General features: G+C 40.2%; 1 protein-coding gene across 1 annotated transcript in view; it reads right to left on the bottom strand.

Annotated features, from left to right (window-relative positions):
- TOX3 (TOX high mobility group box family member 3) overlaps positions 1 to 15,644 on the bottom strand; it is a 108,779-nt gene that overhangs the window by 25,214 nt on the left and 67,921 nt on the right. Inside the window, exons 2-3 of the mRNA XM_040982130.1 lie at positions 4,704 to 4,769; positions 492 to 746 (exon numbers count right to left, since the gene is read on the bottom strand). Coding sequence (XP_040838064.1) covers positions 492 to 746; positions 4,704 to 4,769 — 321 coding nt within the window. The remainder of the gene's footprint in view (positions 1 to 491; positions 747 to 4,703; positions 4,770 to 15,644) is intronic.

Below are 15,644 nucleotides of genomic sequence, written 5' to 3'. Positions count from 1 at the left end.
TAGTGCATTTTCTTCTGCTGGTTATAAGCAATAATTCCCCCCTCCCCACTCTCTGTTTCACAGTTTGCTATTTCATTTGAGGCAGCAGCAAATCACATATCAAAAACATTATGGTCAAACACTTAGAAACCTGATACAAGGGTTTCCATTTCTAAAATCTCACATGAGCCAACTTTCAACTCCAGCAACATTGTGTAAAGCCAAAGACTGGTTGCTTGCAAACCAATGAATCAGACTCTTGAAAAATTATTTGTTCTCACAAGGATCTCCTTCGTGGGACTGTCACCCAGCCCAATACCCTCTGTTCAACACCAGCTATAGATCCAGTACTGTACCTTGGCTTCAATGGAGCTATAAATAATCACCCATATATTCACCAGTAAACAGGAAAAAGCATGTTTCAAGATATGAATCGTCAGGTCTTTGACTCCTACGATGACCACAAACGACACACACACAAAATTCTGCCAAACAATAAATGCAGCGCCTACCATATGCAAGCCACTGCTATGTAGCACGCCATCTTGTTCCACGAGATTTCTTGAGATTGTAATGGAAGGAAGATCCAGGCTTTGAGGCGGGAACTGGGGTGTGAAGTCACTTCCCTGAGAAGGCGCTGGATCGCTGAGGGCTTGGAACGGGAGTAGCACATCGGGCATGCCCAGGGTGGGGTCTGACTCTGGAGGAGGCGTGATGGGGGGGATCTCAAACTCTTCATCCCCAAGGCTTGGCGTGTGGAATGTGTGCTAAAAGAAAACAAAAGACATGTAAGTCATGCTCACACCCAGTGGCTACACCTCACTCCTCGTCAGAGGGAGGAAGGGTGCTTCACATGGAAACTCTCCGTGGCTAGGCCAAATATTTATTTCTCAAATGAAAACATCTTAAACACAGATTTCCATAAACTTTGCTGATCATTCTGATTAAAGATTTAAGTCTCATTATCATATGGTTTTAATGGCGTATCAGTATTAACAGTTTTTTAATGCGTACTTAATTAGCAACATCTGTCTTTGTTGTTAGTTAGAGCATCAGCGACATTAGATTTGGCTATATAACAAATTGCCACTTTATTGATATGTTAGTGAAACAGCTCAAACCGCTTACGCCCTCCACATGCTTCATAAAATGCTGACAATTTTGTGGTGCACACACACACACACAGCATTAATTCAGAAGTGAACATTCCATATATTTACATTCTGCCACAACCTATAAAACAAGTAGTATTAAATTTGTGGTTTGGTTCTTAATTTCCTTATTGCTATACTCCCAAGTGCAATGAATGCATCTATGAAAATTGTAACTGCTTATAATGTAACATTTTATGTAAGGATGAACATGGCTTATATTAAAAGGTGCCAGTGTTTTTATTTAAACTATAAGGAGGGTTATTTACTTTTATAGGAGAACATGTTAATATGTATGTATTAGAACATTTTCTACCAGTCTTCACATTTAAAAACTATCAAGAGAGCATAGAATTGCACTGATATGGATACACTAATTACACTGACACTCAGCAACTTCAGCAAATTGCTATAACGTAAGTCCTAAGTAAATTTTAATTTTCATGCATTGCTTTTCTTTAGTGCTCCTGAGATTCTCAAAGGTGGTGTTTTCAAACAGGGCCCCGTGATATAAATCAAGGCTGCCTTGCTTAACCACTTTGTCTATTTGAATTGTTTTTGCAGAAATAGAAGATGTTAAGCATTAGGATTTCCTTTTTTCTTTTTCTTTTTTTTTTTTTTAATCAGGGTGGAGTAGAAGAAGGGGACAGGGAGCCATACAGATTATTTTTATTCCTAGCTCAGGAGGTTAAAGTTGGACGTTCATTTATTATTAATAGCATTTGAAAGAATGAACTGGTGCAAGATAATTTGAGCCTGCTATTATTAGTTAAGAGAACTAATTAAGAGCTGAAAATCATCATTCTTCAAACTATCAATGATGATACATCAGCTACTTGAGAGAAAAACGAGTAACAAACTCAAAAGGGGGCGGGGGAAGCAATGGAAAACGTCTCTTGCATATAGAACCTGTCAAATGGTATTTACATCTCAGCAGAAATAAAGAGGTCATGAGCTATGGGAGTCCACGGCAGGACAATCGAACATCTTAAGGTTCTTAGCAGATTCAGTATGCGCAAGACTTTGCAGCATGATAACACATTTGAAAGCCAGAATGAGATATTAGATTTTTCTGGCATAGCAATTCTAATAATAATCCTCAAAGATAAAAAAAAAAATTCTTACTGTGGTACCCTGAGTTCTCAAACACAAAGGGATGAATTGGCCACAAACGTGGTTGGCTAATGAACGTAACCCTATGACTGCGTTTGCTGTTACTTTGGCACTAATGTGGTCTAGTAACAGATGCAACTGTAATTTGTGACTCATTTGCTACCCCATTACTGCTTAATGAAATCTAACATATCACATTAACAATACGGATAAACACTCATTCTTGATATGTGGCATTTGGCTGTTTTCATTACCACTGTAATTAACACTTGAAATATTATTTCAATAAATATTTAAAGTACTTTAAAAATGGTCAGGATAATCATGACACAGACAGAAAACATAAAGCAAATGTGTGAATTTCAAACTCAAGAGTATTCTAATCCCCGTAGCGTTCTCTACAGGACAATATCTATGTGAAGGGAGTTGGTTTCAGGCACAATTTAGACTTTACAGCATGCAAACCTAAACTCTTCCTGAATTGGTTTGCACTCATTACAATGTTAAAACAAAACAAATAAATTTACTTTTAATGCAGTAGTTGGAAAATTAAGCACGAGCTACAAGGCAGTGCATTAACAGTAGCTTTCTTTTGGGTTCAAAGATATAGTGAAATCATGACATACAGTTATCTCTATGCTCCAAAATAAAGCATGCTTCAGTCTAGCCATGCAAAACTAAGGAGGTTTTCATTTTTATTTTTCTCCATGAAAAGAGAGATATCTGCTGTAGAGTATGTTCCAACGGCATAATATTTTAAAAGGTAAATTGATTTTAAATTAGAATTTAGTATGTTACCATATCCTAGCTTAGTAAGACAATAAAATAGCATTGTAATGTATAACCAAGAAAACCTCACCTTTCAAGGGAGGTTAAATGTTAACTATAAAAAGAAATATTTTTCATGCAAAACGCTGCATAGCTGAGATTATAAACAAACCTTCAACAACAAAAAAAGACCTTGCCCTTTGCTAACTATGCCATATGACCAATATCAGATTGATCGGTGAGAGCTTATCTGATTATTTCTTACAGATATTGACTTTTCAGTGTTTACCTTGAACATGCTAAAGTAGTATGTACATGGTTAAATACCATCTGTACTGAAATGTTCAAAACATTTGTTCCTTTTGATAAAAATGCAAATCTGGAGAACTGTTGTATCAACATATAACAGCCAATGTCTGACACGGTGAATTATCACAGCTGGAATTAAATTGTCTCTGAACAGCTGCTGGCAGTAGAGCTTTCATCAATGTTTGATTCAAATGTAGGGGAAAAAAAAGTCCTACAGAATGAAACATCATGTTGTCCTTACAGATGGGGTTTGTGTTCATTATCACAAACAACACAGCAGCCAGCGCCAAACAATATTCCCTTATCTCCTCCGTCTTCCTGGCTAGCGAGAAGATGGCCACTGTAAAAATGACTGATCTAGGAATGCCCTTAATTCTTGATTCCTCATTTCTTCTAATAATTTCTCCAAGTTAATTTCTTTCCTATCAATTGCTTCCTATACCAAGATCATTTACAAAGCCATTGTTATTTTCATTCTCTGGGGTCAAGCTAGCTCAGTCTCCTCTACCTGAATATATTTGGAAACTGAAGACTTTTTATTACCTACACCACAAGAGGAAAGATTTCATTTGGAACAATTCCAGTTCTGATTGTTCTTGTTTTTAAAATTTTAGATCCCACATAGTCCACCAGTTTTCAGAAGCCATATTCTTGCTTTGATCAAGATTGAAGACTTTCTGGAGGACAGTCCAACAGACCACACAATGACCCTAAGACAGCCACAGAAACACAGTACAAAGAGCGAACAGTGCTCCCACGTGCACCTGTAAGCCCAAGACAAACCCAGAGCCAAGCAACACTGAATTTAGAGATGAGCATCCAATTTTCCTAGACGCAGCTATGTCTTGGAGCATGCCCATTCATTCACTCAGTTATTTATTGAATGCCTACTGTTAACCAGGCACTGTACTATGCCATGGAGTCTAACAACAAATAACTCAGTTCACGTTACTGCATCAAAAACATGCAAACCTATATAATGCGCTTTGCCATAGTTTCCCAAAGCATGGGAACTCAATAAAATTAAGATAGGCAAAGACACTTTCTATCAAGAGTCTCCTATAACCTTGTTTACAAAATAGTCAATCGCCTGCTTAGACAACAAACACAGAGTGTATGTGTGCATGTATTTTCATGTGCTTTCGTAAAGACATTTTTGTTTACATTTTTTAAAATCAAGAGATGTGTACAAAATGACTGCTAATCATAGTTCATGGGCAAGTGATGAAAGCATGCCAGGCTATTCTCTTTTTCACCATCAGTGTCACTACCTGGTGCCATGGAAGACAGAGCAAGACATTTTAGACTTTGCTTTTTGCTTCAAGCCTATTAGGCTATCTAAACCACACACAAAACATGAGCAGCATTAAGACTGACACCTACCTCACTGGAAGCAAAGAAAGCGTTGTTTGCCTCAGCCATGTTCATGTAATTATTATTATTTCCAAACTGTAAGGAAACAGATTGTTTCATGTTAATAGAGGGCATACTAAAGATTTCCTATTATTTACCTAATACTCAGATGTGTCTTGGAAAGCATTATTGGTGCCACGAGATTAGAAGATGATTTTACTCAGACCAAATGTGAAATATGACAAAGGTTTCAACGTGCTACACTGTACTGTATTGTCAGCTATTTTTCCTCGGAAAATAAAGCGCTGAGTTAAGCTAACTCAATCATTCTGGAAAATGGCTTTGTTTCTCATCGACACTAATCATCAAAGGAAGCGATAGCAAACATTTTGCCAAATGGTCACTAGTTTGTATTGCTGCTTGAGCTAGCATTTGTCAGAGGTTAGAAGGGACAGAGTTGTCAGGAAAATCACCTTGACACATTTTGAAGCATGTTGGGATTTTGTAGCTCACTTTCCAAGAACTGTCACAAGTGTGGATAGGTTAAGATGTGAATTAAAGGGAATAAAATTCAATTCCCAGGATTCAAAATTCTATTTTCTAGTGAGTGGGGTGTGGCATGAATATCAAGAAGCCTAAAGAATATTTTTTAAATCTTCCAACAGAGCTTAGAGCGATATCTGTATCCATCAGAGTCGCTGAAAACAGTGGTATTTAATCTCTCAATGTAACATTAAGTGCAAAGAGGTTTAAAAACTAAGCGGCATCCTATGAACACAGCAATTTTGATTTCATTCCCTAACACAATAGCCCATTCATATCATCACAAATAAGACTGTATCAGCATTTCAGACTTAAGCTCTTTACTTCTAAGGGACCTGTTATCAAAATGTAAAACTTGGATTTTTAGCAGAAATGTATTTTCAGATTCAAATGGTAGAAACCAACACATTTTTTTTTGTTGTTGCTTCAAACATTCTGTTATCAGTCTGGCAAGGTGGAAAAGCTCTATAAGCACAATTATCTAGAGCTATATTATTTTCATGATTTTAAAGAGTAAAAGAATGTCCTTACAATAAGGTGTAATGCTCTCGTCCTTCAATGCATCAAATAGAGTATAGGTTTTGGCTTCCCAGGGTGAAATGTACATAGTTATTCTCTAATATAAATAAAGCTGGTAATTATTTAAGGTACAATATTTCAAGGAAATGGATGGATGGATGAATGGATGGGTGGGGGGATGGATGGAAAGAAACAGAAATAGATACACAGATACAAAAGCACAGAGATGGAGAGAATAAATAGAGCACAGATATAGATCCGCAGATATGGGAAGACCCACATAATCCTCCTCTCAATAAACTGACACACACTCATTTCCAGGGGGCTCTTAGCCCCTGACTCTGAGCCTATAGGATGCACGCACAGCTGCAGGACTGACAGGCTGCACTTTATTATGTCAGGGATCCAAGAACTAAGCAGGATTTATACAAAAGAGGAATAGTGCCGGAGTGCTGTTACGGCTTCCAGAAGCACAAGCCCACCCTGTAAAAACGGCACCTAAACACACACACAATGAGCCACCTGCAAGTCTCGCATTGAGCACTCAGATTCATTTGGGTAAATATCTTTGTAAGGCTTTCTGTAAGAGGAGTGTTAGCACTTACCAAGGATTTTCCCCTGGTTTCTCAGAAGGCATGTGATTCCAAGGATGTGTGCATGGCTGTGTAATAAGCACACACACTTTCCCCCATTTTTCTAACATGTTGAAGTACAGATTTCTGGCTTGGAATTTTTGATGCCTTAACAATGTTAGAATTAAAATCTCAAGACCTTCTTTTAGATATTTATGAGAACTTGGGTGTTTCATGTCCTATTCCCGGTCCCTCAAATTGCCTAACAGCCTGTATCACAACTTTAATGTTATTTAAATGTAGGTTGTGTTGGGGAATTAGAAATCCATTGAAGGCAAACAGCTCATTATCAGAGAGTATTTTTTTTTAAGATTAAACTCACTTATTATCTAATAGTACCTAAAACAACAAAGAAAAATAAAATGGCTATTTAACTAAGGGCCTAAACAATTCAAAAAACAAATTAAGCTTAGAGTGAAATAAGAACTGGGTTAGAAACCCTCTTCTGAACAGTTAGTATGCGAATGTAATTACTGAAGAAACTACAGCTAATCAGCTGTGAATTGTATCCATTAATTAGTATTTGCCCTGGAGAAATGAGAAAAATCAGTAACAACGCTGGCACTGCGTTGCGCTGATGAGCCACGCGTGGGCCGAGCTGCGTTTAGTCAAGCAGGTGGCTCCAGTGGTCCACGTAATTTGAAAAGCTCTCACCTGAAGTACTGAGCTGGAATTACAAAGCACTCCTTGCATATCTCTTGTATCTATATCAGACCTTAATTAATGGCTTTTAATTTGGAAACACTTGGCGATCAGATGGGAACCGTTATAAATCATTTCAAATAGAAGGAAGGGTTTCTGTTCTGTTTCGGGTAAAATACTTTGAAAAAGGCAACTTCAAAAGATTGACTTGTTGCAGGCAACTGTCTTTCTTGTGCACAGATGCCTGATATCCCGGTTCAGGGTAATAGATTAGACCGATAAAATGCAGAACGTCCAGTAAAACTTGATTTACAACAGAACAACGTTTTCGCATGAGTAAGCATTGCCCATGTACTATTTGGGACATACTTATACTGAACATGTCTTCTTGGTTTGAGATGCAAATCTAACTGGTGGTAGACGTTCAGTTGCTTCTCTAATATAGTGGCTCAACTGATCAGGTAAAGCCAGCTTTGTTTTATTTACTTGGTTTTCAAATGTGACCCACACATCCTGCTCCACTCATTTGCTGTGAAGAACAGATCCATTCCGATGGAAGTGGTCCTGTGGGGGCAGATCTAGAATAGAATGACCTCAGTACAATTAGCCTTAAGTGAATAGTGCGCATTTAGATTTATGTTCTAAGAGGGAGTGACATCATCAGATACACTGCACTACCCAACCCTCCAGGTCCACAGTGGAGGGCAGGTAGCTGGGTTCATCATTGTCTTCAAGCATTGGCATATTTTAAGCACTAAAGGGAAGGTTCGATACGTTTAAACTTGACTGCTACATTTATTTATCATTTCGTTTTTATTAATAATAACAATAATGATGAGCGTTTGGCTCACTAAAACCCTTGACATACATGGTTTTATTTAATTTTCTAAGACAGGGCTAAATGTAATCTATTTTTCCCAATAGCCAAAGAAATAACTATAATTATTATTCCTATTTTATAGATCAGTAGACTGGTTCGGCTAGGATCCCAGGATAATTGATTCAGACGTGGAAGTTTGCCTTCTCTTCTACTCACCATTTTTATCAGTTACATTTCAATATCTATAAGTCTTGAATATTTCGTTCAGAGTTCACTTCCTCTTAAAACTTCAAAGTTATGTATCTTACTCAAAGCTACAGTTTTGGGGTCAGTCCTGTGGTGAAGAGGGCGAAGCCTCAGCCTGCATCAGCATCCCGTATTAATGCTGGTTGGAGTCCCAGCTTCTCTACTTCTAAATTAGCGATGTCCCTGGGAAAGAAGCATGGGATGGCCCATGTGCTTGGGTTCCTGCTCCCGCAGGGGAGACTGGAAGGACGTCATGGCTGCTGGCTTCCGCTGTTGCAGTCTTTTGGGGAGTGAACCTGTGGATGGAACGTAACTCTGTGTGTGTGTGTGTGTGTGTGTGTGTGTGTGTGTGTGTGTGTGTGTGTGTGTGTGTGTGTGTGTGTTCTGTAATTCTGGCATTCAAACAAATAAATGAATAAATACATCTTTTTTTTTTTTAAAGCTAGAGTTTCCCAGAGAGAGGATTTCAAAGTACCTGAGCCTAATAAAATGGTCCTCAGTTCAATAGGTTTGGAAAAGGTCCTCCTCCATTATCTAATTAGTTAATTAATTGATTACAGACGCACAAAGAAAGGAAAAGGGAAAGAGAGTCTTTATCCCCTGTTTTATACTACTCAAATACCCGCAAGGGCCAGGGCTGAAGCCAGGTGCTGGAATTCAATCTGGGTCTCCCAAGAACCCCATCCCTTGCGCCCTGAGCCATAATCAGTGCCCCCAAGGGTGTGCAGTGCTAGGAGGGAGTTGCAATCCAAAGCCAGAGACTGTATCTTAAACTCAGGCATTCCGCTAGGGGACATGGATGTAGACAAGTGGTAAGGCTGGCCCCGCCCTCTTGGATGTACCTCCACGTCCCCTAAAAAGCTAAAGGCTACAGGACATAGCACACTTTACTCGTTCAGAAGTATTGGCTTACATGCCTACCTACCGCAGGGAACTGGAAACAAGATGGTGAAAAAAGATGACAAAGTTCCTATCTGCGTTTCTTTTTTCTCTTACATTACACCACAGCAAAATGCATGCATTTAATCAAGCAACTAAGTAAGAATGCCACGTTAATTTGGCCTATTTCCCAACCTTCTTAAGATGACAACCTGCACTGATGTTTCTCCCAGGGTCCACCCCCACTGAAGCCATTTAAGAAACTGAAGCCATTTAACAAACTGTTTCAAACAAACTAAAAGATCAGCAGGTCAAACGGTTAATTACACTGCAGTGGGTGTGAAAAGATTATGTAAGAGACTGGCCACTGCAGACTGTTTCAAAGAGCACATAGGTGGGGAAGTGGTCTTTGCAAGGGAGGGACATGTGGTTTTTCGGAGCTGTGCTGGTCATGGGCCCTTTACCAATTTGATAAGCAGTAAAAGACGTGATCTCCAAAGATAGAGTCCCCAAAGATATCATTATAAAGCAGAGCTAAATTACTGTGCACGTCGAACTTCAGTATCTTAATAATTTCCTAAAAGAACATCTTCATTGTACTTGGAGGTAGACTCACTTTTCCGGCTTGACGGGTAATAATAGCTTCACCAAACATCATTTATGAAGGACATCAATTAAAAAGGAAAGGAGCATTGCAGGATTTTTTTTTTATTTGTTAGAAATGTATTAAAGACAGTCGTGTTCGTTCGTGGCCTGACCGTGTGAAGTGCCAAAGTAAATTAATGCAGATTGCTAAGTCTGGCTCATCCAGCAAAGAGCCTGGAAGAAAAGTGGAGCAGCAGAGACAAAATCCCATCTGTAATCACAAGATGAGTACTTCAGCCTGATGAGTCCACACAACATCATTTTCACTGAAATTATTTTGACACCCATGTGAAGAATTGTATAGACTTCTAATAAAGCAGCATTAACTACAGGGTCTCAAACAGCTAAATGGCACAAATTTAATCCTCCCCAAAAGATAATCCTTCGAATTCTCTTTTCTCTTTTCCCATTAGATTTGTTAGCAGGCACCATCCAATTTGATGCCTCACTACGGACATCTGTCAAGTTGCTTACACAAATGAACTGTGCCATTACGGACCGAGTGTGCCAAGCAGAGTCACATGGTGCGGAAGCAACACTGCAGAGTCTGCACTCTTGAAGGCTCTATTCACTGTCCCTGGGAAAAGGAGCTTGCCAGAGACGGTCAGTTTTCAACCATTCTCAGCAGTGGTGATCCCTCCCAAGGTACAAAGCCCAAAGGAGTGAAAACAAGCCCAAGATGGCCTGTTATAAATACATAGATGATCACTAGGGCTGGATCCGCACGATCTCAATAGGAGACAAAGAATGAACGAAGACAGTCCCCATCAAAGGTGAGGGAATTCATTGTGTGTCTGGAAACAAAACATCGCCAACAAATACAGATTTCTATTCAGGATAAAAATGCACACAAAGGGTATTTCCACAGGTTCATGAAAAGCAGAATTAAAAGATAAAAGATAGGCAAAAGATTTGAAATCCATGTAGATGAAAAGTTCATGGAGGAGTAGGCACTGTGGTGGAGAGAGATTAAGTCTCCCCTTGTGGCCCCAGCATCCTACATGGAGACAGGTTTGAACTCCGGCTGCTCCACTGCCAATCCAGCTCCCTGCTAATGCGCCTGGGAAAGCAGTGGACCTTCCAAGTGCTAGAGAGCAGGAAGAAGCTCCTGACTTCGGACCAACCCAGCCCTGGACACTGTAGCTGTTGGGGGAGTGAACCAGTGAATGGAATCTCTCTCATCTCTGTAACTCTGCCTTTCAAATAAATAAATCTTTTAAAAGGTTCATGGAAGCTATTTATAATGAAAAGCTACACATGGATTTCCAAAACTCCTATGCCAAAATAATCTTTCATTTCTAGTCCCCTCTTTTGAAGAACTTTTTGAAGGATTCTTATATGTGTATGAATGTATAAATGTATTATATACATTTGACTGTGTATACATGTATACTTACACTGTATGTATATGTGTATATACACATGTGATTATGTATACATATACAAATAATTCTGATGGTGGTGTATATGCTATTCTACATAGAATCACACACACACACGTACAATATTATACCAACATATCCATGCCCCTTTGCACATGACCGACTGCCAGATGATTATCTTTTGAGCACCAGACTCATACACCCCATTACCTACAGCACTCCCCCTTGGCTGTCAACTTGTATTACAAACACATGTCCAAAACTGAACACTTCCTCTTCTCCCTGAAGCCTGCACGATCCTGTCTTTCTCTTTTCTTTGATGGGGGGATAATGGCCAAAAGTCATTGTTGTATCCACTCTCTCTCCCTCCCCCATAAGTCATCAGAAAGAGACTCTGTTGGTTCATCTCTCCACTTACACCCAACGCTGATCACCTGTCCACACCTCCATGCAGATCAAGCCACTGAACCCCACCTAGACTGTTGCAGCGGCCTCTTAGCAGTTTTCTCGGGCTCCACCATACCCTCAGAGGTCGGCACTCAGCACAGAGTCAGAGGCATCCTTGGAAAATCCAAGTTAGATCATGCCATTCCTTGTTCCACGCTCTCCATCAGAGAAGACACCCACATCCTCAAAATGGCCAGCATTCCTTCCCTAAAGTCTTGGCCAATCTTCTCCTCCTGCTCTGCTCTAGGCTCCTGGTTCCTGGTATTGCTCACACCAGTTACAGTCCATCCCGGCACTGTTGCTTCTGTCTGGACTGCTGTTCCTTCAGGCATCCCCATGCTGCATCATTCCCCTCCTTTCATCTCTTCCTGTTGATCACCTGATCAAACTTCTTTGGATCTCTCTCCTGTACACCTACACACTTGTTCTTTCCCCGTCAATCTCCCCCACCAATACTTTGCAATGTCACATAACGTAGTAGTGTCTTTCTCCCTCTACTCAATATGAATTCATTGAGAATGAGAATATTTTACCTATATTTTATCCTGATGTCCCAGTGCCATGAGCAGTGTTTGGTAAATAGTAGGTGTTCAATAAATCTCTACTTAATGAATGAACACATTTCTTTGCTGTGAACTGATGATATGACGCTACTCAAAATTGTTTTCAAAGTTCATTAGGGAGCAGTATAAAAAAACTAGAAATTCAAGTGAAAATGAGAAGCCACATGGCTATCACCACTGGAATTTTCCCCAAACCATGGATCTAAGGGGAAACTTAAAATATTCTATCAAAAGTAATAATATTTTAAATGCTAGCACTATCTAGCTAGAAAAGTGCTTTATTCAAGAATATGCACTAAGTTGTTCAAGAGGCAGCATCATCAGCACATAAGGATAGCCATAATTTGCAACAATTAACTGTGTGTTCCAATGGAGCCCATAGAGAGGATGTTGAGTCCTCCCAACATGAAGAAATGCTCTATGTCTAGGGTGATAGACAAGACAATTACCCTGACATGATCATTACATACTGTACACACGTATTGAAACGTCACATCCTACCCTGTAAGTATATGCAATTAAAATTCTATCAGGGCAGTTGGTTAGTGTGGTGGTTAAGATGCTGGTAAAATGCCTGTGTTCTCTATCAGCCTCCTGACTCCAGCTTCCTGCTGATGAAGACTTTAGGAGGCAAAAATGACAGCTTGTGTTCCTGTCATCCATAAGGGCTTAGCTTCCTTCCACCCAATCAGCACAGGAAGTGAACCAGCAGATGAGAGTTCTGTTTCCATCTCTGTAATCAACAAACAAATCACATTAGATACTTAAATCCACTAACCTGTTTCTAGGGAGAAAGATACTAGAATATTAGGGGTGCGTGTTTTGGGTAGTTGAACACAAAATGTGATGAACAGATTCCTGCCAACAGGCACTGGGAGGAAAAGAGAACCCAGTCTAATGTCATTGGGGGCAAGGATTCAAGTATTAAGTTGGATGGCTAATGGTTTTTTTTCTAATTTAAAATATCTTCTTTTTAGAACTAAAGCTCTCTGTAGTCTAAGTGTTTCTCCGAGCATTGTGCCAAGGACCACAGAAAGATCAGATGTCTATGATAAATGCAGGCTAACTAACCCCCACCAAAGATTTACCAGATCAGAACTCCAAGGCAACAGAGCCCTAAGAGCTGCATTTTTAGCCAGTTCTCAAAAGCTCAAAAGCACACAAATACTTGAGACTAATGTAGTAGAAATTTCTTTTCAAAATTGAACTTTTCTGTATGCATAAGGCTGATTTTTATGGAAATGCTGATGTAGCACAAGCTGTTTATAGCGATAAAGGTTTAACTTGAGTATTTATGATCTCTCCTCACCTTCTTTATGCACAGAAAAATGACATCATGGGTGAGATGAGGGCCCATCCCCTCTCTGAGCCTCATCAGCAGAAGGGCAGAAACATGTCAAGCTGGCCCAGGGAGGGACCCAAGGTCCACTGCTGGATCCAGACAAGCATATAGACTCAACTCCAGCACAGGGGACCCTTGGATTTGCATGAACTGTTCACCTTGGTGTCTGTGAATCCTGCCATCTGGACTCGCTAAAGGTGGTGAGAAATAAAGCAGAAAATCTACATCCTCTTAAACCCAACTGCAGTTGCTTAATATAAGAAAAATAAGTGTCAGGAGAGGAGGGAATACTAAGGCTCCAGAACCAAGGAGCCTTGGTTTTTTGCTTCAGCAAAAAGAGAGCCATGCTTGGCTGTTGATTTTCTGAAATATACACTGCTAAAAAAGCTAACAGTCACATAGGCTGTTGAGACACAATCTTTAGCATAACTGTCCTCTTGCTCTTGAAATCCTTAACAACATTTTAACTTAGCACCAAAAAGACACTGATGGAACATACTTCTATTCAGAGAGCGGACCTTATTCTATTTTGATGTAGAGAAGTACAAGACAGGACTGCTTTCTTTAAATAATGACAACTCAGTTGGGGAATGAGGGGAGAAAAAATGTATCAACTGAAGCACCAAAGAGATGAAAAATGGCTCTAAAGTTAGAAGGAATGAGAGAGGAATGCTGTCTCAGAAAGACACACGGGCCAAGGAAAAAGGCAGGAGGGAGGGACCAGGCAGAAGTTGGAGTGACTGAAACACAGACTTCATTAGGCACAGATTCTCTTCAAAACACAAAGCAGAGGGCCACTGCAGTGGCTTAACAAGCTAATCCTCAACCTTGCAGTGTTGGCAATGCCTACAGGTTACAGTTACAGTCCCAGCCGTTCCCCTTCCACTCCAGATCCCTGCTTATGCCTTAGGAAAGCGAACTTGGGTTCCTGCATTCATGTGGGATACCTGAAAGAAACTCCTGGCTCCTGGCATCAGATCAGCTCAGCACCAGACATTGCAGCTATTTATGTATGCACCAGTGAATGGAAGATTTCTGTCTATCTTTCCTCCTTTCTATAAATTTGCCTTTCAAGTAAAAGTAAATAACTCTGTAACTAACACACACAAACACACACAAGCAGAGAGAAATCTAGCTACAACAGAAATAAGCAGAGAGAGAATGCAGATAGTCAGGCTTTGGTGGGTCTTGAAGGCAAACCTATACATTTTGCAATGTCTGACATAGCAAGATTCACGTGGGTTTTACTAGGAAAAGATGAGGGATGTAAAATACACATTTGGGCTCATCAACAGTTGGAGGTGCACCTGCAGGAAACTCTAGGGGCAAGGTGACCAGTGGAAAAAGACTTCAAAGATGGCATGATGTTGTGAGTGCAGAGGCAACAGGTGGAAGAATGAGACACAGAGAGTGCCTTAGTGCAAGTCAGCCTCAACATTTCCAATGCCAATCTTACCGTACTGGTTGCGAGATAGCAAGTTTTGATAACTGGTCTCTAGGACAAGTTCATATTGTACCTGAGCTACTGGCTAAACCATAACTTAACCTTCATGTGCTTCAGTTTCATCACCTACATAACAGATAAAATAACAGTGATTCCCACCTCCTTGGGGCTTTGAGTGTTAAATCAGTTAGCACCTACTAAAACGGGTGTTTCAAAGAGAAAAATGTTCACCTGCTGTACTAATGGCCAAAGTGCTATTTCAATGAGCCTTGCAGAAAAACAAGCCAAGTAGATGTTTTTGCCATCTGCCATGACTTAGGTGCACGCAAGAGTCTTTCTGGGCAATATCACCTGCTCTTCTTCTTGTGTGGATCATTGTTCCCTCTATCCTTATCCCATGTAAATTTCCACTCAATATGCCCTTCCCAGGAAGGTCCCAGAGTTTCTTGTAGCTAAAATGGCATGCACACCCTTTCCTCAAGCTCTGGCTCACTCCCATCTTTGAATTGCATCAAAGGTATGCAGTCACTAACTACAGACTCAACTGCATTTATGTGTTTACTCTATCCCTTCCAGGATGGAAGATCCCTGATATCAAGATTGTTTCCTCTGCCTTTAGAGTGATGCCTGTCTCACGGCGGGTGCTCAGTGCCTGTCTGTTGAGTGCATGGGTGGAGCAGTGAACCACAGAGATCCAAGCTCATCTGCCAGCTGTACCATGTTCAAGCTGCAAGTTGCTCCGAATCTCAAGTTTCTTATACTTAAGGATGAGAGGAGAGAATTTGTGGCAGCGGACTGTGTAAGGACAAACAAAACAACCCCAAACCTCCAGCAAAGAGTTTCATATAGAAGAATTCAATAAATGCC

This window comes from Ochotona curzoniae, unplaced genomic scaffold (assembly GCF_017591425.1).
Source record: "Ochotona curzoniae isolate NIBS_2020 unplaced genomic scaffold, NIBS_Ocur_1.0 contig_3622, whole genome shotgun sequence".
NCBI lineage: Eukaryota > Metazoa > Chordata > Mammalia > Lagomorpha > Ochotonidae > Ochotona > Ochotona curzoniae.
Note: the sequence above shows the minus strand (reverse complement) of the source record. Positions and strands in the feature narration are given on the sequence as shown.